The sequence below is a fragment of the Dendrobates tinctorius genome, unplaced genomic scaffold (assembly GCF_039654945.1).
Source record: "Dendrobates tinctorius isolate UK_male_01 unplaced genomic scaffold, ASM3965494v1 ptg000028l, whole genome shotgun sequence".
Taxonomy (NCBI): Eukaryota; Metazoa; Chordata; class Amphibia; order Anura; family Dendrobatidae; genus Dendrobates; species Dendrobates tinctorius.
Genome location: NW_027361696.1, coordinates 25851233 through 25878429, shown reverse-complemented (window position 1 = coordinate 25878429; position 27197 = coordinate 25851233). Strand labels below are relative to the sequence as shown.

General features: G+C 44.8%; 1 protein-coding gene across 1 annotated transcript in view; it reads left to right on the top strand.

The window, feature by feature from the left end:
• SCN1B (sodium voltage-gated channel beta subunit 1) overlaps positions 1–26749 on the top strand; it is an 86480-nt gene extending 59731 nt beyond the window's left edge. The window contains exons 3-7 of the mRNA XM_073570502.1: positions 4866–5032; positions 14917–15154; positions 15725–15866; positions 17532–17630; positions 23047–26749. Of these exons, the coding sequence (XP_073426603.1) occupies positions 4866–5032; positions 14917–15154; positions 15725–15866; positions 17532–17598 (614 nt within the window). The 3' untranslated portion in view covers positions 17599–17630; positions 23047–26749. The remainder of the gene's footprint in view (positions 1–4865; positions 5033–14916; positions 15155–15724; positions 15867–17531; positions 17631–23046) is intronic.
• The last annotated feature ends 448 nt before the right edge of the window (positions 26750–27197 follow it).

The following is a 27197-nucleotide window of genomic DNA, read 5'->3' as shown; positions in this document are numbered from 1 at the left end:
CCTTTACAGAGACATGACTGTGTGTATTATCCCTCTACTGTGACATGACATTGTGTATTATCCCTGTACTGTGACATTACTGTTTTAATTATCCCTGTACTGTGACATGACTGTGCACATTATTCCTGTGCTGCTCATGGTGTCATGTTGGAGTTGGACACTAGACCAGGTGTTGCTGTAGTGGCGTCATGGATATTTGCTACTCCCCTGTCTTTCTTTTGACGTCTCAAGAAGTCACTGCTTCATCAATTTCCATAGCTCTCATAGACTTCAGAGCTCGTTTTCTTTATGTGGCTCCCATAGTGGATTAGGTTCCTGGGCCTGGTCATGGGATCGGAGGGTTCACCAAATTCTTAGCCCTGGGACCTCCACCAAACTTATCTCTATGCTAAATGTTCATAAATGATCCAAACAGAAAAAAGTTTGCTCCACTTTTGAGATGTGAAGATCCACTGCAGATTCAATGTCAAATTGGGGACGATCTTTTTGGATGGTTATTAAAGCGAGAGATGCAATATCCAAGTTCCTACCAATGGAAGAGATGTAATCAGTCGATTATCACGTCCCGCGTTACATTATGATTTCCATCTGGAAACTTGTAAACAGTCGTGAATAAGTCATGAAGACAAAAACGCAATGGAAGAGCCAAAGATCAAGCTGAGGCTGCAATGGAAGTGCCGGGTGTGGCGACAAGAAACATGTATTTTTCTTTTGCTCTCAACTGGTTAACCTTTTAGCTGCTAGAATGAAAGTTGACCTCGGTTAAACTGAAGTGTGAAGATAGCCCCCTGTTCCTAAACTTTTACTCCTGCTAGAAGTAATCGTCTTTCTTGAGCAGGGTTGGACTGGCCCACGGGAGAATCAGAGAATTCCCCGGTGGGCCCAAGCTCTTACAACTGCTGGCATACAGGGCCGGCAGCTGCCTAGGGCCCCCGCTTCTCCAGGGAACCCCAGCCAGGGGTGTGTCGCTAATAGCGGCACACCCAACTGCTATGGGGCCCGTGAATCAGGGGGGCCCACCCAATGCCAGGGGATCAGCAGCTGGAGACAGAAGCCTGTCCCTGCTGCTAAAGAGAAGTGAATCTTCACGCTTCCCCACGCCCACATGGGCGTGGAGAAGAGTCAATATTCATTCCACTTTAATGGCAGGCAATGTTAGCCGCAGGCTGAGGCTAATACTGCCCGCAGGGGTGGACATACCACATGTAAAGCCGGTGTGGCTGCATCAGGGCCCCGGAGGCGGGCCCCTGCAGGGTGGCTAACACTGAGGGCAAGGGAGCTCCACTGCCTACAGGAGGAAAAGGCTGCAGGGATCCAATTCCGTTCTGCTTCCTGCCCAGAGCTTCCTGTCTGACACAGCAGCGCTGCAGGATGACATCATCATTCAGCGCATGGCTGTTTCAGAGAGAAAGCTGCCGGCGATGAAGATGCTGCCGGGATGTGCTGCGGCTGCAAGAAACATGCTGAAAGGTGAGTGGTGCTGTGTGTGTCTGTGTGTGTAAGAGTGGTGCTGTGTGTGTGTGTGTGTGTGTGTGTGTGTGTGTGTAGGAGTGGCGTGGTGCTGTGTGTGTGAGAGTGGTGCTGTGTGTGTGTATGCATTGGAGAGGGCAATGATGTGGGTGATGGAGAGAGCAGTGATGGGGATGGTGGGGGAGAAGGAAATATTGGTGGTGGTGGAAAGGACGATGGGGTGGTGGGGGAGGAGGCAATGATGAGGTGGTGGAATGGGCAATGATGGGGTGGTGGGGGCGAGGCAATGATGGAGATGGAGAGGGCAATGCTGGGGTGGTGGGGGAGAAGGCAATGATGGTTGTGGTGGAAAGGACAATGATGGTAGTGGTGGAAAGGACAATGATGGTGGTGGTGGGGGAGAAAGCAATGATGCAGGTGGTGGAAAGCGCAATGATAGGGGTGATGGGTGAGAAGGCAATGATGGAGGTGGTGATGAGGACAATGATGGGAGTGAGGGGGAGAACAATGAAGGAGGTGGAGGTAGGCTGCATTATACCCTGTGAGGGGGGCTGCATTATACCCTATGAGGGGGGCAGCATAATACCCTATGAGGGGAGGCTGCCTTATACCCTGAGGGGGCTGCATTATACTATATGAGGGGGCTGCGTTATACTTTATGAGGGAGCTACATTATATTCTGTGGGGGCCGCATTACTCTCAAGGGGCTACATTATATTCTGAGGGGGCTACATTATACTATATGAGGGGGGCTGTATTATGCCCTATAAGGGGGCTACAGTATATTCTATGGGGGGGCTGCAGTATACCTTATGAGCGGGTTGCATTATACTCTGAGGGAGCTACTTTATATTCTGTGGAGGGGCTGCATTATACCCTTTGAGGGGGCTACATTATAGTCTATGGATAGGTTGCATTATACCTTATGAGGAGGTTGCATTATATTTTGTGGGGGGTTGCATTTTACCCTATGAGGGGGGCTGTATTATATTCTATGAGGGGGGCTGCATTATATTCTGTGAGGGAGGCTACATTATATTCTATGAGGGGGGCTACTTTATATTCTATGAGGGGGATACATTATATTCTATGAGGGGGCTACTTTATATTCTATGAGGGGGTGTACTACCTTATGTTATACCTTAATATTAGTGTGTTTTACCACACAATTGGTGGTCTTGTTTTTATTTCTATGTAGCTACTTCTAGTGGGTCCCAAGAATGATTTTCTCTGGTGGGCCCAAGGTGCTCCAAGTCTGACGCTGTTCTTGAGTTATGGTCTCTATGCACAAGGTGTTTAGCCAATTTGACCTTGTGAAGGAAAGCCCCCAACATTTGTAAACCTTCACCCCTATAGATATTATATTGTTACAATCCCCCTGGAAATGACTTAACAGAAACGTATCAAGTCATGGCTGATCATTATATAACGATTTCAAAAATTGTCTGTTTGGGGTCAGTGATTTGGAAACTGGCACCACCCAGTGCCCCCTATCCCAGTGTATGGCATGATGGGACCTCGATACCAATTGATACAATGTCTCAGCGCTGGCCATAAAAATGCATGAGGAGTGGGGGGTTCCACTTAGGTTTGGGAATGGGAACCCTTAAGTTTATAAAGAGAAGTTGCCCTTTTTGAGGACATCATAAGTAGGACTTGACCCTGATTTATAAACCAGGTACTAATCGCCTCTTACCAGTATCCTCCCTGTTATTGCTGACTGCAGAGAACAAAGGGTTAAGAGTTAAGATGATCCATTACTAGGAGCAGAGTCCGGACATAGGCTCCTCACTTACATTAGTAGATGATTGTGTAAAGTGCTCTCAGAGCCCCGGGGGCCCGGCCGAGGCCTCAGCACAAGACACAGAATGATATCTCTGTAGAAATCCTCATCTACTCTCCTGAAAACATTAGAACGACACCTCAGCTGTGTAAAGTCCTGGAATCTATAGAGTGAAGAGATAAAGGAAAATATTATATCATACAGATTAAGTCACAATCGGGTGACATTTTGATCAAGAGTGCTACTCATATTTGGATAAAATAAAAAAAATACTTTGTTTCAAAAATTGTAAACTTTAACAAACACAACATATAAAAAGGGTTGCCTCAAACCAATTGATATTAAAGCAAGGAGAGCAGCTATAGCAGCAGGAAACAATTCTGCAATAAAATAGCAGAGTAAATGAACTTATTTCCTGCCATCTTCAAAATAATCCTTTCCCTTATGCAGCATTATGATCCAATGACTGTGAAGCTGAACCTCGTAGATGCACATACAAATGGGTCAGACTAATCACCAATATTTGCTAAAGTGATCTACTGTATATGTCACCCGATTGTGACTTGATCTGTGTGATATAATAATGTGTAAGGAAAATGGGCTTGGGTATTGTGCTCATATAGGAAAATATACATAGAATATGGAACCTTGGTCTGAATTTTATCACGTCCTTCTTGCTCTTACGGTTTGGGTTATTGGACAACATTTACCCACAATGACATAAAATCCAAAATGTTCTGGAACAAATCATCATACCCTGGGGGGTGGAGAGATTCTTGAATGCTTCTTACAGCTGAAGATTTGGTACAATTGTATCCAGCGTAGACAATCCTCTATGAGACAAATACATCAGTCTCTCCTGTCCTCATAGAGACTGGGGATCTCTCAGAGGATTATTAAGACTGGATACAATTGTAGCAAACCCTCAGCTGGACCTTCAGCCTCAAGGTTTGAGCTCTGATGTAGGTCACTGGGCAATCTGTGAATGGGATAACAAGTACACACCTGCAGGGAGCTGTAGTCTCAAAACAGATGTAGACTTCAGGACATGTTCACACTTCTCTCCCTCCCGAGGTCTCAGGTGAGAGATTTCGTTGTCATTTTTCCTATCGCAATTTTATCTTTCTATACAGATGAAACATGGCATGGATAGCATCATCCATTTGTCGATATTAAGTTGAAGGTGGTAGGCCGGCCTTACGGTGATGTGAGTGAATGCATAATGTTCGTCACAACGCCGAAAATATATCTCCCATAAATATCGGATTGCTGCAAACCCCAATATTTATTAATACTGACCACTCGCTCCGGAAAGTCTGAGATATTTCCTTTTTGCTTCGGGAATTGTATTTCTCTGCCTCTGAGTATACCAATCCTAGACTTGGTGGCTAGCTCTAAGCAGATCCCCTGTTGTAATTACCTGTTAATGTCAGGAGGTTCTACTTCAATGGAGGTTAAAGTGTCATCTGTTTTTCACTTCCCCAGTTATAATTAATCCCATATGTTTAATGTGAGAGTGATCTGTCTCCTCTCCGGAGATGTCTAAATGGATTTTACAGTTTTTCAGCAGACAATGTAGACCGTAACATATCGTTGTCTTTTTTCCACCTAGCATACACCTGCTGGTCTGGCTGCGTAGAGGTCGATCCAGAGACGGAAGCCGTCGCTGGGAAAGAATTTAAGATCCGATGTATTTCCTGCAAGAAGCGAGGAGAGACAGTGGCCAAAACCTTCACCGAGTGGTATTTTAAAGGAGAAGGACTGGAGAAATTTGACCTGGTGAGTAATCAATATAAAGAGTTATACAGAGGAGGAGGCAATGGCAGTGGAGAATGGAGAGGGATATATTAACTGTACGACATAGACCATGCTGGTATAACCGGGGCATCTCCTGTTTATAATTATATATGTACAGTACAGCTGGTATAACCTGGGCATTTCCTCTATATAATTATATATGTACAGCTGGTATAACTTGTCTATCTCCCCTATATAATATACAGTATGTACAGCTGGCATAACCTGTGTATCTCCTCTATATAATTACATATGTACAGCTGGTATAACCTGGGCATCTCCTGTATATAATTATATATGTACAGCTGGCATAACCTGGGCATCGCCTGTATATAATTATATATACCGTATACAGCCGGTATAACCTGGCCATCTTCTGTATATAATTATATATGCACAGCTGGTATAACCTGGGCATCTCCTGTATATTATTATATATACAGCTGGTATAACCTGTATATAATTATATATGTACAGCTGGTGTAGCCTGGGCATCTTATGTATATAGTTATATATGTACAGCTGGTATAACCTGGGAATCTGCTGTATATAATTATATATGTACAGCTGGTATAACCTGGGAATCTCCTGTATATAATTATATATGTGCAGCTGGTATAGCCTTGGAATCTCCTGTATATATGATATATGTACAGCTGGTATAACCTGGGCATCTCATGTATATAAATATATTTGTACTGGGTGAGGGGGCCATGCATGCCAGGATTGGGGGATGAGGGGTACCATGCATACCAGGATAGGGGGGGTGAGGGGGCCATGCATACCAGGATTGGAGGGTGAGGGGGCCATGCATACAAGGATTGGGGGGAGAGGGGTAGCATGCATACCAGGATTGGAGGGTGAGGGGGCCATGCATACAAGGATTGGGGGGAGAGGGGTAGCATGCATACCAGGATTGGGGGATGAGGGGTACCATGCATACCAGGATTGGGGCATGAGGAGTACCATGCATACCAGGATTGGGGGTGAGGGGACCATGCATACCAGGAATGGGGGATGAGAGGTACCATGTGTGGCGCCCCTGAGGCTCAGTCGCCACAGAGGTACTGCACCTTCTCCTAAGGTGTGGTGCCCCACCATCCAGGTAAGTTGGGGGCTCCTGACCACGCTCCAACACTCGCACCCCACACCATAGAGTAGTTCAGCAAAACCACGTTGCGGCTCCTTGCCGCAGAGAGGCAGAGCACCTTTGGTGGTTCCCTGCTTGGAACACTAGACGTGCTGGTAGGTGGGTGGAGTTTAGGATACATATAAAAGAGTGGGACGGTTCCAGGATTGAGGTTCAGTTGAGTTCGGAGGTTGAGTAGGAGAGGAAGCCACTCGGGAGGAGTGGGGATCCCTGGAAGAGGGATGGAGGAAGGAGTGCTGCAGCTGCCTCAGTGACCTGAGCCAGCTGGCACGGGGAAAGGAAAGAAGGAGAAGGACATTGAATCGAAGCCTGAGCTTCCATAGAAGGGAAAAGACAAGAGCGGAACGTAGGAGTAAAAGGGAACACAGAGAACGTGGGTTAGAGGAAGAACCCTGCCTAGAAGTTCTAAGCGCAAGGCCGGGGCCCGGTCCCCGAGGTTGTATGGACACTAATGGTTCTGCAGCAGACACCGATGGAGTAGTGGGCTGTAAATGCACTACTCCCATCTAAGACTTGAGGGCACAACAGCAACACGGATAGAGAGCCGGGACTTAGGAGTAGAGAGTCCCCGAAGCAGGCTACAGCTGTCTGCCGTGCAAGTAGAGTTCTTGGGAACATCTGTCAGGAGGAACTCCAGTGTAACTCAGTACTAGGAGATCTTCACACTTAAAGGTGCTATAGAGGAGACGTTCAGAAAAGGCACTTAAGTTGGCGGAGTGTGGAAGGGAGCATTCCATCTTGCCTGGAGGTTGACTGAGTCCCTGACCCGAAGGACACGGCACAGAAGCGGGCACTACAGACTGTGGGTAAAGCATTGGAACTACATGCCCTGGTGTCCTCCATTCCTTCCTGCTTCCATCCGCCTGGCACTGCTAAATCCCCTGCGCCAAACACTACACCATCTAAGTGTCTCCACATCTACACTGCCCTGGGACAACAGCCCTGCCTGTGGAGGGCTATACCATCCTTGCTGCTCCACACCATCTGTCCCAGAGGATCTGTCAGCAGCGTCGGCTTAACATCTCCCTTGCCAAACACCACAGGTGGCGTCACGAACTATTCATTTAACTACATTCCACCATTCACATCGATTACTTGGGCGCCCAGGGCCACGGTCCGGGTCACCGACGCTGTGACACATCCCGCTGATACCGGCCCGGTACCGAGTACCCCACGGCCCTGGGAGGGCGACCCACATGCATACCAGGATTGGGGGATGAGGGGTACCATGCATACCAGGATTGGGGGATGAGGGGTAGCATGCATACCAGGATAGGGATGAGGGAGTACCATGCATACCAGGATTGGGGGGTGAGAGGACCATGTATACCAGGATTGGGGGATGAGGGGTACCATGCACACCAGGATAGGGGGTGAGGGGACCATGCATACCAGGATAGGGGGGTGAGAGGACCATGCACACCAGGATAGGGATGAGGGAGTACCATGCATACCAGGATTGGGGGGGGTGAGGGTACCATGCATACGAGGATAGGAATGAGGGGTGCCATGCGTACCAGGATAGGAGCACATAGCAGGATAGGAGACCATATACCAATAAAAATGCTCGCCACCCGGGCGTAGAATGGGTTCATAGCTAGTATATATATCATAGCCACACACACATACAGTATATGTACATAGTCTCCTTTATTTTGCACTAGCTGAAGAGCCCGGCGTTGCCTGGGCATAGTAACCAACTGTGTTTAGTTATAGCAAATTATAATGATTATATTGCATATAAAAACCATGCATCTAATCCTCTCCTGTGTGATACTGACTGCTGAGCCATGTATCTAATCCTATTCTGTGTGATACTGCCTGCTGAGCCGTGTATCTAATGCTATTCTGTGTGATACTGTGTGCTGAGCTGCGTATCTAATCCTATCCTGTGTGATACTGACTGCTGAGCCGTGTATCTAATGCTATTCTGTGTGATACTGTGTGCTGAGCTGCGTATCTAATCCTATCCTGTGTGATACTGACTGCGGAGCCGTGTATCTAATCTTATCCTGTGTGATACTGTCTACTGAGCCGTGTATCTAATACTATTCTGTGTGATACTGTGTGCTGAGCTGCATATCTAATTCTATCCTGTGTGATACTGACTGCTGAGCCATGTATCTAATCTTATCCTATGTGATACTGCCTGCTGAGCTGTGTATATAATCCTATCCTGTGTGATACTGACTGCTGAGCCGTGTATCTAATCCTCTCCTGTGTGATGCTGTCTGCTGAGCCGTGTATCTAATCTTATCCTGTGTGATACTGTCTGCTGAGCCGTGTATCTAATACTATTCTGTGTGATACTGTGTGCTGAGCTGCGTATCTAATCCTTTCCTGTGTGATACTGACTGCTGAGCCGTGTATCTAATGCTATTCTGTGTGATACTGTGTGCTGAGCTGCATATCTAATCCTATCCTGTGTGATACTGACTGCTGAGCCGTGTATCTAATCTTATCCTGTGTGATACTGTCTGCTGAGCCGTGTATCTAATACTATTCTGTGTGATATTGTGTGCTGAGCTGCGTATCTAATCCTACCCTGTGTGATACTGACTGCTGAACCGTGTATCTAATACTATTCTGTGTGATACTGTGTGCTGAGCTGCGTATCTAATCCTATCCTGTGTGATACTGACTGCTGAGCCGTGTATCTAATGCTATTCTGTGTGATACTGTGTGCTGAGCTGCGTATCTAATCCTATCCTGTGTGATACTGTCTGCTGAGCCGTGTATCTAATCTTATCCTGTGTGATACTGTCTGCTGAGCTGTGTATCTAATATATTCTGTGTGATACTGTGTGCTGAGCCATGTATCTAACCCTATCCTGTGTGATACTGACTGCTGAGCTGTGTATCTAATCCTATCCTGTGTGATACTGACTGCTGAGCCGTGTATCTAATCTTATCCTGTGTGATACTGTCTGCTGAGCCGTGTATCTAATCCTCTCCTCCCCCACACCATCATTGCCCTCTTCACCACCTCCATCATTTTCTTTTCCCCCATCACTATCTTTGCTTTCTCCCCCACCACTTCCATCATTGATCATTCCACCACCTCCATCATTTCCTCCTCCTCCACCCCCATTATTGCCCTTTCCACCACCATCATTGCATTCACCACCATCATCATTTCTTTTCCCCCACCACATCATAGCCTTCTCTCCATCACCCCCATCATTGCCTTCTCTCCATCACTCCCATCATTGCCTTCTTCCCCATCACTCCCATCATTGCCTTCTCCCCATCACTCTCATCATTGCCTTCTCCATCACCCCCATCATTGCCTTCTCCCCATCACTGCCTTCTCCTCATCACTCCCATCATTGCCTTCTCCATCACTCCCATCATTGCGTTCTCCCCATCACTCCATCATTGCCTTCTCCCCATCACTCCCATCATTTGCCTTCTTCCCATCACTCCCATCATTTCCTTCTCCATCACCCCCATCACTGCCTTCTCCCCATCACTCCCATCATTGCCTTCTTCCCCATCACTCCCATCATTGCCTTCTCTATCACCCCATCACTGCCTTCTCCCCATCACTGCCTTCTCCCCATCACCCGCATCATTGCCTTCTCCCCAACACCCGCATCATTGCCTTCTCCCGATCACTCCCATCATTGCCTTCTCCATCTCTCCCATCACTGCCTTCTCCCCATCACTCCCATCACTGCCTTCTCCTCATCACTCCCATCATTGCCTTCTCCATCACTCCCATCATTGCATTCTCCCCATCACCCCATCATTGCCTTCTCCCCATCACTCCCATCATTTGCCTTCTTCCCATCACTCCCATCATTTCCTTCTCCATCACCCCCATCACTGCCTTCTCCCCATCACTCCCATCATTGCCTTCTTCCCCATCACTCCCATCATTGCCTTCTCTATCACCCCATCACTGCCTTCTCCCCATCACTCCCATCACTGCCTTCTCCCCAACACCCGCATCATTGCCTTCTCCCCAACACCCGCATCATTGCCTTCTCCCGATCACTCCCATCATTGCCTTCTCCATCACTCCCATCACTGCCTTCTCCCCATCACTCCCATTACTGCCTTCTCCCCATCACCCGCATCATTGCCTTCTCCCCAACACCCGCATCATTGCCTTCTCCCGATCACTCCCATCATTGCCTTCTCCATCTCTCCCATCACTGCCTTCTCCCCATCACCCCCATCATGGCGTTCGCCCCTCACCCCATCATGGCCTTCTCCCCATGTCCCCATCATATCATTGCCTTCTCCTCCAGGGCCAGGCTCCACCTACACACACACAGACATACACACATACATACACACACACACACACACACGCGCATGCATACATACATACACACACACAGCAGCACCTCTCACCTGTCCGCAGCATCGCCCACGCTTCCTCGCTCTGGCACAGCAGCGGCCGCTGAATGATGACATCATCCAGCGGCGCTGCTCTCTGTCAGAGACAGGAAGCGCGGCCGCCGGGCAGGAAGCAGGACGGATCCTTGCAGCTCCGCTCCTGCTATTTTCTCTTGCAGGCAGCGGAGCTGCTGGGATTGCTCCCTGCCCGCCGCACATGAGGGCAATCTGGCCAGGGGCCCCCGAAGCTTCGGGCCCAGAGAAACAGGCCAGATTGCCCTCATCATTAGCCGCCTTGCAGGGCCCTCTGGAGGCTCTGAGCCCTGGTGCAGTCGCATCGGTTGAACCGGCGGTATGTACGCCCATGAATTATATATGAACAGCTGGTATAACCTGGGCATCTTCTGTATATATTATATATGTACAGCTGGTATAACCTGGGCATCTCCTGTATATAATTCTATATGTACTGCTGGTATAATCTGGGCATCTCCTGTATGTAATTATATATGTACAGCTGGTATAACCTGGGCATCTCCTGTATATAATTATATATGCACAGCTGGTATAATCTGGGCATCTCCTGTCTATATGATATATGCACAGCTGGTATAACCTGGGCATCTCCTGTATATAATTACTAGCTATGAACCCGTTCTATGCCCGGGTGGCGAGCATTTTTATTGGTATACTAGCTGAAGAGCCCGGCGCTGCCCGGGCATAGTAACTAACTGTGGTTAGTTATAGCAAATTATAATTATCCTCCATCCCATAGTCCCGTGCCCATATACCCATCATACATATCCACGATCCCATAGGCCCATGCCCAATACCCATCATACATATCCTCCATCCCATAGTCGAGTGTCCATATACCCATCACACATCCTCCATCCCATAGTCCCATGCCCATATACCCATCACACATCCTCCATCCCATAGTCCTATGCATATATACCCATCACACATCCTCCATCCCATAGTCCCATGCCCATATACCCATCATACATATTCGCCATCCAAGTCGAGTGTCCCTATACCCATCACACATCCTTCATCTCATAGTCCCATGCCCATATACCCATCACACATCCTCCATCCCATAGTCCCGTGCCCATATACCCATCATACATATCCTCCATCCCATAGGCCCGAGCCCTTATACCCATCACACATCCTCCATCCCATAGTCCTATGCACATATACCCATCACACATCCTCCATCCCATAGTCCCATGCCCATATACCCATCATACATATTCGCCATCCAAGTCGAGTGCCCATATACCCATCACACATCCTTCATCTCATAGTCCCATGCCCATATACCCATCACACATCCTCCATCTCATAGTCCCGTGCCCATATACCCATCATACACATCCTCCATCCCATTGGCCCATGCCCATATACCCATCACACATCCTCCATCCCATAGTCCCATGCCCATATACCCATCATACATATCCTCCATCCCATAGTCCCGTGCCCATATACCCATCACACATATCCTCCATCCCATAGACCCGTGCCCTTATACCCATCACACATCCTCCATCCCATAGTCCCGTGCCCATATACCCGTCATACATAGCCTCCATCCCATAGTCCCGTGCCCATATACTCGTCATACATATCCTCCATCCCATAGTCCCGTGCCCATATACCCATCATACATATCCTCCATCCCATAGTCCCGTGCCCATATACCCGTCATACATATCCTCCATCCCATAGTCCCGTGCCCATATACCCGTCATACATATCCTCCATCCCATAGTCCCGTGCCCATATACCCGTCATACATATCCTCCATCCCATAGTCCAGTGCCCATATACCCGTCGCGGCAGGGCTTGCAACCTATGATGACATCAGCGTCGCCATGGCAACCATTGTGACATCATAATGAGGGGCGGGGCTTGATGCGCACACGCTGCATCCCCAGTATGCAAATAGGGGTATTGTGACATCATAATGAGGGGCGGGGCTTGACACGCTCACACTTTTTGCCCAGTATGTAGACGGGGGCAAAATTGTTTGGTGAATTGGAACGCGCGGGGTTAAAATTTCGCCTCACAACATAGCTTAGGACGCTCTCGGGGTCCAGACGTGCGACTGTGCCAAATTTTGTGGCTGTAGCTGCGACGGTGCGGATGCCTATCCCGGACATACACACATACATACACACTTTGAGCTTTATATATAATTATATATGTACAGCTGGTATAATCTGGGCATCTACTGTGTATAATTATATATGTAGAGCTGGTATAACCTGGGCATCTCCTGTATATAATTATATATGTACAGCTGGTATAACCTGGGCATCTCATGTATATAAATATATATGTACAGCTGGTATAACCTGGGCATCTCATGTATATAAATATATATGTACAGCTGGTATAACCTGGGCATCTCCTGTATATAATTACATATGCACAGCTGGTATAATCTGGTCATCTCCTGTATATAGTTATATATGTACAGCTGGTATAACCTGGGCATTTCCTATTCATAATTATATATGTACTGGTGGTATAATCTGGGCATCTCCTGTGTATAATTATATATGTACAGCTGGTATAACCTGGGCATCTCCTGTATATAATTCTATATGTACAGCTGGTATAACCTGGGCATCTCCTGTATATAATTACATATGTACAGCTGGTATAACCTGGGAATCTCATGTATATAAATATATATGTGCAGCTTGTATAACCTGGGCATGTCATGTACATAAATATATATGTACAGCTGGTATAACCTGGGCATCTCATGTATATAAATATATATGTACAGCTGGTATAACCTGGGCATCTCCTGTATATAATTACATATGTACAGCTGGTATAACCTGGGCATCTCATGTATATAAATATATATGTACAGTTTGTATAACCTGGGCATGTCATGTATATAAATATATATGTACAGCTGGTATAACCTGGGCATCTCATGTATATAAATATTTATGTACAGCTGGTATAACCTGGGCATCTCATGTATATAAATATATATGTACAGCTGGTATAACCTGGGCATCTCATGTATGTAAATATATATGTACAGCTGGTATAACCTGGGCATCTCCTGTATATAATTACATATGTACAGCTGGTATAACCTGGGCATCTCCTGTATATAATTACATATGTACAGCTGGTATAACCTGGGCATCTCTTGTATATAAATATATATGTACAGCTAGTATAACCTGGGCATCTCCTGTATATAAATACATATGTACAGCTGGTATAACCTGGGCATCTCATGTATATAAATATATATGTACAGCTGGTATAACCTGGGCATCTCCTGTATATAATTATATATGTACAGCCGGTATAACCTGGGCATCTCCTGTATATAATTATATATGTACGGCTAGTATAACCTGGGCATGTCATGTATATAAATATATATGTACAGCTAGTATAACCTGGGCATCTCTTGTATATAATTAATATATATTTACAGCTGGCATAACTTGGGCATCAGCTTGTATAAGTTGTACATCTTCTGGTATATAGTGCTGGTATAACCTGGGCGCAGTCTGGTAGATGATCTTTGCTTTCCATTGTCTCCTCTCTACAGTAACTCAGACTTCAAAGTTGTGTCTTTTGCACTTGTCGGATTGTGGAGATGTCAGGGATATAAATATTCATTGGTTTTGTTTATTTTTATCTTTCCTGCTTTGTTTACTGTAAATCTTCACTTGTTTTGATGATTTTTGTATATAAAGGATCTTGTGATAGAAATCCTCCTCTTCCTCCTCCTCATTCTCCTCCTGCTCCTTCTGGGGATACAGGCATTTCTGTTCCTGGGAAATCTGGGTGACAGCCTTTATAGTGGACAAGCAGGATATCTGTGTCAGACTAATACAGTGCAGTTCCCTTGGAGTTACTGTATTGTCTGATGGAGCAATGCTGCACTGTAAAGCATGAGTTGAAGGCCAAAAGGAGCAGAGCTGCACTGTAAAGCATGACTTGAAGGCCTAAGGGAGCAGAGCGGTACTGTACAGCATGGCCTAACTCCTGAGCAAAACCCTTCCTGATGCCGTCTCTAGAGAAGATGCTGAGATCATGGGGGGACACAGACAGAGAGGGCCCTGTATATGAGTCCAGTAGGTGGTAGTGGCCCCTTGACCTCTGGGGCCCTTGCATAATGGACACAGACAGAAGAGGCCCTTGTGCAAGAACAATATATGGCCCCTTTACTGGCCAATAGTTCATGTCAATGCACAAGTCCACTACTTTGGAGGTGATGTGGCCCCTGACCTCTGTGCCCTTGCACGGATGCACAAGTTACACCACTGGTTGAGCTCTGTGGACACTTTACGTTCCTTTTGTCTTCCCCGCCCAGATCCTCACCTACCAGTACCCACAGACGATAGTGGATGACGAGCGCTTCGTAGGGCGCCTGAAGTGGAACGGGAGCAGTCACTCAGAGGACTTGCAGGACATGTCCGTGGTCATCTCCAACGTGTCGTTCGATCACGCGGGGACCTACATGTGCAGGGTCAACCGCACGCTGATCTTCGAAAGCCACGAGTACAACACCAACGTCACCAAATTCATGGACATTACAGTGGTGAGCAAAGGTGAGTGACGAAACCAAACGGGGTGAACATTGAGTTTGTGGAAACAATCAAAAACCATGAGGGGTTCAAGCAGTTTTTTTTTTGGGGGGGGGGAAAAGTTTTTTGAGGAGCTTTTGTTTACTGAAAAGTTTTGGAAGAGTTTTTTCTCCTCTTCTTGCAGCCTTTTGATTGGACAGCGCCTGGTTTGCAGAGGTCTTCTGCTGCAATCACTACCTAGCAGTCACCTGCACTTTCTTTTTTGCCCATCAGAAGTTTTTCAAACCAATTTTAGGTATAAAAACATCCAAAAACTCTTCCTATGAAGAGCAAAGTGACGTTCCAAAAAATAAGAATTGAAAAGATTTTCAAAGAGATTTTGAAGCAGTTTTAAGAAAGATTTTGGAAAGTTTCTTCTTCAAAAACTCCTGAAAAAAATCTCAGTGTGAACATAGTCTAAGTGCACTGTACTTTGTAGTCTTCATGTACTGTTGATGGCTCTGGTGTTCCATCTGTTTATGTACTGATGATGATTTTGGTTACGTATTCATGTATTGATGATGAATTGATTGATAAGACTCTCTCCTGGCACAGGAAACAGGGATATCGCGTCCATAGTGTCGGAGATCATGATGTACGTCCTCATCGTAGTGCTCACAATATGGCTGGTGGTCGAAATGATCTACTGTTATAAGAAGATTGCTGCGGCCGGGGAGGAGCAAGTGCTGGAAAACGCGTGAGTGCGAGACCGGGAGACTCTGAGACTAAATGTAGTATATATCTGATATATGTTGCCCACCAGACAGGACCCCGTGGCTGAGACTTAGGGGTAGCACTTTCTATTGTCCCAGGTACAAGATTGCTGGAAAGTCAAATTATCATCCATTACATACACCAGAAGAGTCCCATAGATTTTTTTAATAAGTATCGCCATCTAGTGGTTATACTCCGCATTGCCTGAAAAAAAAAGAGCACCTCAAAAAGAAGCGAACCACAGATTTGTTAATATGTATGGCCATCTAGTGTTTATACTGAGTATTGCCCCCAAAAGTTTAAATGTTAAGTTTACAAATCAAATCCTGAATGATTTTGAAACATTGAATTTTCCAGATTATCAGAAAATAGTTACAGAGATATGTAAATGTAGAAAACACATCCCGCAGTAAAATATTGCAATCGGATGAGTTTTATAAATGTCTATTTTTGCCAATTTTTTTCATTCTGATTTTTTTGAGTGGATTCCAGATTACTTTGGTGTTTTTTGACCCATTCATATAAAATAGATTTCTATTAAACTATGATTAGTAGTTTTATTATTTATTTTATTAAGTTATACTTATAGAGTAAGCAAAATGTAATTTTTATATAATTTTGTCCCCCATTGAAAGTCATGAAACTTTGCAAATCACTTTGAATTGGAATTCTTTTTGTATTCATTCCTGTGAAAAATTGCATATAAGCAACTTTTTCCCATACTATTTGCTGTCTTTAACTGCATTGATATCAGAACGTACTCACTTGGAGTACAGATGATGGTAGTGATTGGTCAACATCTCTCTTTTCTGAGTGTTCTGCTTGTCGAAACAATCTCCTGCAGCACAGTTAGCGAGACACAAGATCTGAGCTGACCCATGACTTTCATCATCTGTACTCCAAGTGAGTACACAGCAGTGCAGCTGAAGGCAGGAAAAAAGAGCTGCCATCTTCACATGGCACCCAATATTTTGTATGACACATCTAAAAATCCACCACTAGAGGGAGCTCACTGCACAGTGTGTTATTATTGCATTCAAATATATAAAGTGCTCTCAGTGAGAGAAACAAAATAGGAATCTTGTGGGTATGATACCTTGTAATGGCTAACAAATAATAGTAAATTATGTTACAAAGCAAGCATTCGGGACTGCTTATGTCCCTTCATCAGGCGGATATGATGAAGAGACGTAAGTTGTCTCGAAAGCTTGCTTTGTAACATCATTTACTATTATTTTTTAGCCATTAAAAGGTATCATACCCACAAGATTCCTATTTTGTTTCTCTCACTGAGAGCACTTTATATATTTTTTTCTACTGGCTAACACGGTACCAAACCACTTTTTTCGTTTTATTGCATTCAGTGCACACATACTGTATATGACTGCTATTGAGCTCCCTCTAGTGGCGGCTGCAGGTAGTCATAATTTATCTTCTATCTATGTAAGGAATCTGGATAAAAAAAAAATGTAAAAAAAAATATTAAGAAATTATTCAGCATAAAATCTGGGTTTTAAAAATTTTACAAAATCACTTTGCGATTGGCTTCTTTGATTTTTCCAAATATGTAAATTGTGTTATCCACCTTTTTTTTTGCATTGTATTGTACATAATTTGACTCTTTTTCCACTTTTCCTTATTTTCACAGTTCCGATTATTTAGCAATAACTACTGAAACTAAAGATAATTGCCTAGGAGTGCAGCCGCAGGAGTAGGGGGACCCAGGACAGTGACACAGGGAAACCAGGTGAGTGGCCTCCAAATACATTCTATGTAGCAATAGGAGGTGCAGAGGTAGCACCTGGTCTTTAGCACATGAAAGAACCTCACGGCTCCTCGGGGGCAGGGCTTAGCAAAAAGTGGGCATTTTTGGGGTTTTTGCAGATTGCAACATTGTGATGGAAATCTAATGTATAAAGCTCAATGTGTGTGTGTGTGTATGTCCGGGATTGGCATCCGCACCGTCGCAGCTACAGCCACAAAATATGGCACAGTCACATATCTGGACCCCGAGAGCATCATAGGCTATGTTGTGAGGTGAAATTTTAACCCCGCGTGTTCCAATTCACCAAACAATTTTGCCCCTATCTACATAATGGGGAAAAAGTGAAAGGAAAAGTGTTGGAGGCAAATTGACAGCTGCCAGATGTGAACAAGGGGGACTTAAAGAATGAGAGCGATGGCGCCAAAGAGTATATACCGTACAGTTGCTAAGGTGGGGCCCTGACATGGGATACTCACCACACACGGGGATATGAACACACACACACAAAATGCGCCACACACTACCATGTGCTTCAACACATATACCATATATTGGTTGCTATCAGCAACAGTTTTCTTTGTAGACAGTTGTGGTAACTGAGGCCTATTCTTATCATTTCTATGGTGTTATCGTCCTTCTGTAAAGCTGGAAATAGCACAATTTATTACCGAGCCAACACAGACCACCCTCTGACACAGACTGCAGGGGGAGCCCAGTATCACACAGGATAGGATTAGATACAAGCCTCAGCAGTCAGTATCACACAGGATAGGATTAGATACACAGCTCAGCAGTAAGTATCACACAGGAGAGGATTAGATACACAGCTCAGCAGTAAGTATCACACAGGATAGGATTAGATACAGGGCTCAGCAGTCAGTATCATACAGGAGAGGATTAGATACACAGCTCAGCAGTAAGTATCACACAGGATAGGATTATATACACAGCTCAGCAGTCAGTATCACACAGGATAGGATTAGATACACGCCTCAGCAGTCAGTAACACACAGGAGAGGATTAGATACACGCCTCAGCAGTCAGTATCACACAGGAGAGGATTAGATACACAGCTCAGCAGTAAGTATCACACAGGATAGGATTAGATACACAGCTCAGCAGTCAGTATCACACAGGATAGGATTAGATACACGCCTCAGCAGTCAGTATCACACAGGAGAGGATTAGATACACGCCTCAGCAGTAAGTATCACACAGGATAGGATTAGATACACAGCTCAGCAGTCAGTATCACACAGGATAGGATTAGATACACAGCTCAGCAGTCAGTATCACACAGGATAGGATTAGATACAGGGCTCAGCAGTCAGTATCACACAGGAGAGGATTATATACAGGGCTCAGCAGTCAGTATCACACAGGAGAGGACTAGATACATAGCTCAGCAGTCAGTATCACACAGGATAGGAATAGATACACAGCTCAGCAGTCAGTAACACACAGGAGAGGATTAGATACATAGCTCAGCAGTCAGTATCACACAGGAGAGGATTAGATACATGGCTCAGCAGTCAGTATCACACAGGATAGGATTAGATGCACAGCTCAGCAGACAGTATCACACAGGATAGGATTAGATACACAGCTCAGCAGTCAGTATCACACAGGATAGGATTAGATACACAGCTCAGCAGACAGTATCACACAGGATAGGATTAGATACAGGGCTCAGCAGTCAGTATCACACCGGAGAGGATTAGATACAGGGCTTAGCAGTCAGTATCACACAGGAGAGGATTAGATACATAGCTCAGCAGTCAGTATCACACAGGATAGGATTAGATGCACAGCTCGGCAGACAGAATCACACAGGATAGGATTAGATACACAGCTCAGCAGTCAGTATCACACAGGATAGGATTAGATACACGGCTCAGCAGTCAGTAACACACAGGATAGGATTAGATACACAGCTCAGCAGACAGAATCACACAGGATAGGATTCGATACACAGCTCAGCAGTCAGTATCACACAGGATAGGAATAGATACACGGCTCAGCAGACAGAATCACACAGGATAGGATTAGATACACAGCTCAGCAGTCAGTATCACACAGGATAGGATTAGATACACGGCTCAGCAGTCAGTATCACACAGAATAGGATTAGATACACGGCTGAGCAGTCAGTATCACACAGGATAGGATTAGATACATAGCTCAGCAGACAGTATCACACAGGATAGGATTAGATACACGGCTCAGCAGACAGTATCACACAGGAGAGGATTAGATACATGGCTTAGCAGTCAGTATCACACAGGATAGGATTAGATGCACGGTTTTTATGTGCAATATAATCATTATAATTTGCTATAACTAACCACAGTTGGTTACTATGCCCGGGCAACGCCGGGCACTTCAGCTAGTATATATATAAAGTTCAATGTGTGGGTGTATGTCCGAGATTGGCATCCGCACCGTCGCAGCTACAGCCACAAAATTTGGCACAGTCACGCGTCTGGACCTCGAGAGTGTCATAGGCTATATTGTGAGACAAAATTTTAACCCCGCGCGTTCCAATTCACCAAACAATTTTTCCCCTATCTACATAATGAGGAAAAAGTGAAAGGAAAAGTGTTGGAGACAAATTGAGAGCTGCCTGATGTGAACAAGGGGGACTTAAAGAATGAGAGCGATGGCGCCAAAGAGTATATACCGTACAGTTGCTAAGGTGGGACCCTGATATGGGATACTCACTACACATGGGGATGTGAACACACACACAAAATGCGCCACACGCTACCACGTGCTTCAACACATATACCATCCTCAGTACACATTTCACCACACATACACCAACCTCGCCACATAAAAGTCGAAACACAAAAGTCGCCACTCAAAACTCGCCACGCTGTCCCAGAGCTGTTTAAAGGATGAAAAATGAGCTGTGATTGGTTGCTATCAGCAACAGTTTTCTTTGTAGACAGTTGTGGTAACTGAGGCCTATTCTTATCATTTCTATGGTGTTATCGTCCTTCTGTAAAGCTGGAAATAACACAATTTATTACTGTGCCAACACAGACCACCCTCTGACACAGACTGCAGGGGGAGCCCAGTATCACACAGGAGAGGATTAGATACACGGCTCAGCAGTCAGTATCACACAGGATAGGATTAGATATACAGCTCAGCAGTCAGTATCACACAGGATAGGATTAGATGCACAGCTCAGCAGTCTGTATCACATAGGATAGGATTAGATACACAGCTCAGCAGTCAGTATCACACAGGATGGGATTAGATACACGGCTCAGCAGTCAGTATCACACAGGATAGGAATAGATACACGGCTCAGCACACAGTATCACACAGAATAGTATTAGATACACAGCTCAGCACACAGTATCACACAGAATAGTATTAGATACATGGCTCAGCAGTCAGTATCACACAGGATAGGATTAGATACATGGCTCAGCAGTCAGTATCACACAGGATAGGATTAGATACACGGCTCAGCAGCCAGTATCACACAGGAGAGGATTAGATACATGGCTCAGCAGTCAGTATCACAGAGGATAGGATTAGATACACAGCTCAGCAGTCAGTATCACACAGGATAGGATTAAATACACGGCTCAGCAGTCAGTATCACACAGGAGAGGATTAGATGCACGGCTCAGCAGTCAGTATCACACAGTATAGGAATAGATACACAGCTCAGCACACAGTATCACACAGAATAGTATTAGATACATGGCTCAGCAGTCAGTATCACACAGGATAGGAATAGATACACGGCTGAGCAGTAAGTAACACACAGGATAGGATTAGATACACGGCTCAGCAGTCACTATCACACAGGGGAGGATTAGATACACAGCTCAGCAGTCAGTATCACACAGGATAGGATTAGTTACACGGCTCAGCAGTCAGTATCACACAGGAGAGGATTAGATACATGGCTCAGCAGTCACTATCACACAGGAGAGGATTAGATACACAGCTCAGCAGTCAGTATCACACAGGATAGGATTAGATACATGGCTCAGCAGACAGTATCACACAGGATAGGATTAGATACACGGCTCAGCAGACAGTATCACACAGGAGAGGATTAGATACACAGCTCAGCAGTCAGTATCACACAGAATAGGATTAGATACACAGCTCAGCAGTCAGTATCACACAGGATAGGATTAGATACACGGCTCAGCAGTCAGTATCACACAGGATAGGATTAGATACACGGCTCAGCAGACAGTATCACACAGGAGAGGATTAGATACACGGCTCAACAGTCAGTATCACACAGGAGAGGATTAGATGCATGTTTTTTATGTGCAATATAATCATTTATAATTTGCTATAACTGACCACAGTTGGTTACTATGCCCAGGCAACGCCGGGCTGTTCAGCTAGTCTAATATATAAAGCTCAATGTGGGTGTGTGTGTGTGTGTGTGTGTGTGTGTGTGTGTGTGTGTGTGTGTGTGTGTGTGTGTGTGTGTGTATGTCCGGGATTGGTATCTGCACCGTCGCAGCTACAGCCACAAAATTTTGCACAGTCACACGTCTGGACCCCGAGAGCGTCATAGGCTATGTTGTGAGGCGAAATTTTAACCCCGCGTGTTCCAATTCACCAAACAATTTTTCCCCTATCTACATAATGAGGAAAAAGTGGAAGGAAAAGTGTTGGAGACAAATTGACAGCTGCCAGATGTGAACAAGGTGGACTTAAAGAATGAGAGCGATGGCGCCAAAGAGTATATACCGTACAGTTGCTAAGGTGGGACCCTGACATGGGATACTCACCACACACGGGGATAAGAACACACACACAAAATGCGCCACACACTACCACGTGCTTCAACACATATACCATCCTCTGCACACATTTCACCACACATACACCAACCTCGCCACATAAAAGTCGAAACACAAAAGTCGCCACTCAAAACTCGCCACGCTGTCCCAGAGCTGTTTAAAAGACGAAAAATGAGCTGTGATTGGTTGCTATCAGCAATAAATAACACAATTTATTACCGTGCCAACACAGACCACCCTCTGACACAGACTGCAGGGGGAGCCCAGTATCACACAGGATAGGATTAGATACACGGCTCAGCAGTCAGTATCACACAGGAGAGGATTAGACAAATGGCTCAGCAGGCAGTATCACACAGGATAGGATTAGATACACGGCTCAGCAGTCAGTATCACACAGGATAGGATTAGATGCACAGTTTTTATGTGCAATATAATCATTATAATTTGTTATAACTAACCACAGTTGGTTACTATGCCCAGGCAACGCCGGGCTCTTCAGCTAGTATAAAATAAAATAAAAAATCTGGAACAATGCTAATAGTAAAAGAAAGCCTATAGGGGTTAATTAAAGTACACTTCCCCTTTAACTGTAATTTTGTCAACAGCTGGAAGAACAGATGGAGCCAGGAGCAACAAACAACAGCTGTGAGGACCGAAAACTGTAACGAGTCATAAATCAGCCCGCCACTAACAGTACCGTCGCTGTCAACACCACCACTGCCACCGCCGCCCTTTCCTTTCTCCGCCAAAATCCGCTCCAAGTCGCCAAACAGCGCAAAAGATGTGGACAAGACTCGGCTCACTTCCACCGGGTCACACACATATGCAATGCTCCTTAGCTTCATCATTTCCCTTACCAGCAATGAAGTGGTTAAGGAAACATACCAAAAAAAAAAGCTTCCGTGGAAAGTAAGACTTTTTCTTTTGCGGCGTTGCAATTTCTTTAAGTTTTTGGATAGGGGAGGTGGAAAGGGGCTGCATTCATGGGAACCGATCAAATCTACATCAAATGATCCGGAAAGCAAAAATTTTATTTTTATTTTTTTTATTTTTTACATATATTATTCGACATGCGGCGATCAATCTAATTGGCATGTTTAATATTCCTTGCATGTCGCTCCTGATGCATATCCTTTATTTTTTTTCTCTGCTGCTGCAAAATAACATAAATGCGCCTAGTCTTGCATATGCTCAGCCACGTGGATGGGGCGTTCATTCTCACAGTATTGTGCTGCAACGAGGTCTGGCATTTGATGAGTTAAACCCCTGCACATTCGAACCTTTAATTGAACGCTGGCACTTGGGATGGCGATTACCTGGAGATGATCATTGGAAAAAAAATGGATTGAACTCACTCGGCTCTGCTGTTCCTGTGTCCGCCATTGGGGTGACATTTTGAATGTGAACTATGGGATGCAATCCAAGTGTGGTTACCCATCTCCTGCTGTGCACTGGGTCTGTGACGCTCCAGGGAGGGAAAGAAAAAGGGGTTTAATGACTTTTTATCAAAGCATGTTCTTTATTTTGTAATACAGAATAAAGCACAGAAAAGAGAATACATTATATTATGTATGATTGAAAGAGGAAGATTTGATCCGGCTGCTCCTCCTCCTCTGAAGCTTGCAGACGCATTTTAAGCCCCACCAATTTTTCATCTATTAATAAATTAGGAAATATCAATTTCTGCATTATATATTTCCACCACTAGATGGCACTGTAGAGTATTGTGCAATGTGTGGAGGTGCACTCTCCTCAACAGCACCCCGGTGGTCAGGCAGTGTATTGTAACTGAAATATATCACTTTAGGAAATATGGAGGGTGGAAAAGACCCCATTAGGGACCCTCTGATAATGAAAATAAAAATAAAATAAAAAATTAATAAAAAATAAAATTATTTCTTTAAAAAGGATGTACACTATGATTTCTTCAGAGCAGTATATCACTTTACTAAATATGGAGGGTAGAAAAGACCCCATTAAGGACCCTTTCATATGAAAATGAAAACTAATAAAAAAAATAAAAAAATTAAATTCCTTCTCTTAAAAGGATATGCATTATGATTTCTTATTGATTTCAAAAGGAATTATGAAATTGCGATAACTCAGTGACCACAATCCTTAATTATACTTCCTGATTGTCGGTGGAGTGAGCAATCTTCTAAACATTGGTGTCATCTTAATGGATGATAATCCCAAACTGATCAATTTAGTAAACCTTTTAGGCTTTTCAGCCGAACTCTCTTTTGCACAAGGTGCATTAAAAATCCCTTAACATAATTAATGGACAACTCAGGCTAAAAAATGAAGGTTGGACTGCAATTAATCACACTCAGGGCAGGACTGGCCATTTGGCAATTCTGGCAAATGCCAGAAAGGCCTGTCTGATCGTGGGCCGCCATGTCTGCTACTCTGTTAACAGAATCTGTGTTCTCAAGACACTCATACTGCTAAGAGTTGTGACGAAACTCAAAGTCGCTGACTCCGTCACTTACCCCAGCAGGCCGCGGGTGTCATTAAACATATTGGTCTTGTAGTAAATCTTGCTTTCTTCCATCTGGGGTAATATTGGGGTAATATTAGTAATATTTCCCATCTGGTGCTTGGGGATAGTGAAAGCATGGGCCTTTGTGATTTCAAATGCCAGGGCTGAATTTCAGTACCAGTCCGTACCTGATCACAATGTATCATTTCCCCTCATTATACTCTCGGGAGCTTTGGAAACTGAGATCCGCTTTTCTGTGAGGTCCTCGCTCTGGAACTGCTCCATTACTGACTCCATGACTTTTGCAGAGAACCTATAAGGTTAGTTATGGAAGGAGAATAGTGATCACCTGACTGTCGTGACCCAGGGTTAGAAATAGAGACAAAAACACTGCTGTACTACATAGTATCCTCATGATAGTGCTGTCCCTGAATTCCCATCCAGTGATCATTGGGTATCGTTGATGAGCTAGTGATCATATTTCATGATGTACCGGTTATCCCTGGTGGTCCAGGGTTTAGTAGCTAACTCTGGTGTACTACTCGTATTCCATGTAACTAGTGATGATCCTGCTGATAGCATCCAGCATTATTGACAGTAAGAATTTATCCATCTCTACTGACCTAAGTAGATGTCCCTGGTGGTCCAGGGGTTTAATAGTTATGACCACTGGCTTGTGATGACCCAACAATAGATTCACACAAAAATTAATTGCACTACTGGTGACTCAATATTGGGATGCAGAGTCTTGTCCCTATCTAGTGATTCCTTATTTTTTCTCTATCCTCAGTATCATTGAGGAGCTAGTGGAAATTTGGAGACTTTGATTGTCCCTGGTGATCCAGGATTTTAATAGTTATGACCACCGGCATGTGATGACTCAATGATAGATTTCCAAAAAAAAAATGCACTACAACATGGTGACCCGATGATGGGATTCAGAGTCTTGTCCCTAACTGGTGATTCCTTATTTTTTTTCTCTATCCTCAACTGGTGATTACTGGGTATCATTGAGGATCTAATGAACATTTGGAGGCTTTGATTGTCCCTGGTGGCCCAGGGGATATTGACTATCCCTGGTGATATTCCATATAGCTAGTGGTGATCCAGTTGATAGTGTTCAGCTTTATTTCGTTGTACACATTGACAATAAAACCTTCTTCATCTCTAGTGACCGCCATGTACCTTCCATCTCAACTCTGCAAACTTTAGGGCAACTAAAGCAGTTCGTTGACAGCAGGTCCTTATCAGAGAGCGGCTAATCTCCGAATTCTGTTATTATGATATAAGGGGGAGTTTTCAGTTAAGTGCAGTTTCTCCTTTTTTGTTTCAGCTGGAGTTGGCCTCTAGAGCCTCACGGGGAGCTTGTTGTGCCGAAGGAAACTTCCTCAGTAGCATATGATTTAGTAGGGCTACTGCGTAGCCGCAAATTATGTATGATGCATGCTGAACTTACTGTATCAACAAGCTGCAGCCTTGCAAAGCAAGCTTCTACTGTCTAACTGTGCCTGCTTCTTAACCCTTCATGAACCAGCTGTGGCGTCACGCTGGAGATGAAGGCGTTAAACCCATCTGTCCGTCATCACCCGCTGTCACCATGTTAATCCCTGCTGTAAAATGCCATCTTATTCTCATCTTTTATTTTACTGTTGTTATTTTTTTACATGTATCATTTTGCGTTCTTCCTTATAATTTGGCTTGGGGATTTGCGGGCTGTGCTGTTTTTTATTTTCTTTTTGTTTGATTTTTTGCTTTTTTAAATAAATGATTCTATTTATTTGACTGAGAATAATAAAGAGATCTAACAATATAAATGTTGAAAATGACTTTATATCATGTGTGTCCAGTCATTTACTGATATGTTGAGGAGCAGAGGTCGGACTGATTTTTTTTGCTTTAGGTTTCAAATGCTTTTGGGCAAATATCATGCAGCTGCAACAGTTTTTGAAGTGTCCCACCTCAGAAACGGAGAAGAGTAAGGGTACCGTTACACTTAGCGATGCACCAGCGATCCTGACAACGATATGGATCGCTGGTGCATCGCTAAGTGGTCGCTAGTGAGCTGCCACACAGGCAGATCTCACCAGCGACATCGCTGGGGTCGGGGGTCGCTACTTACCTGTCAGACACGGCGATCCTGACGTCCTCCCACCCGTGTCCACGCGTCGCTCATCGGCGCCACAGGAAGCCTAGCAGGAAGCGCCCGACGAGAAATGATCCAGGACCTTCTCGCGCGACCAGCGATAATCAGCGGGGGAGCCGGTCGGAGATAAG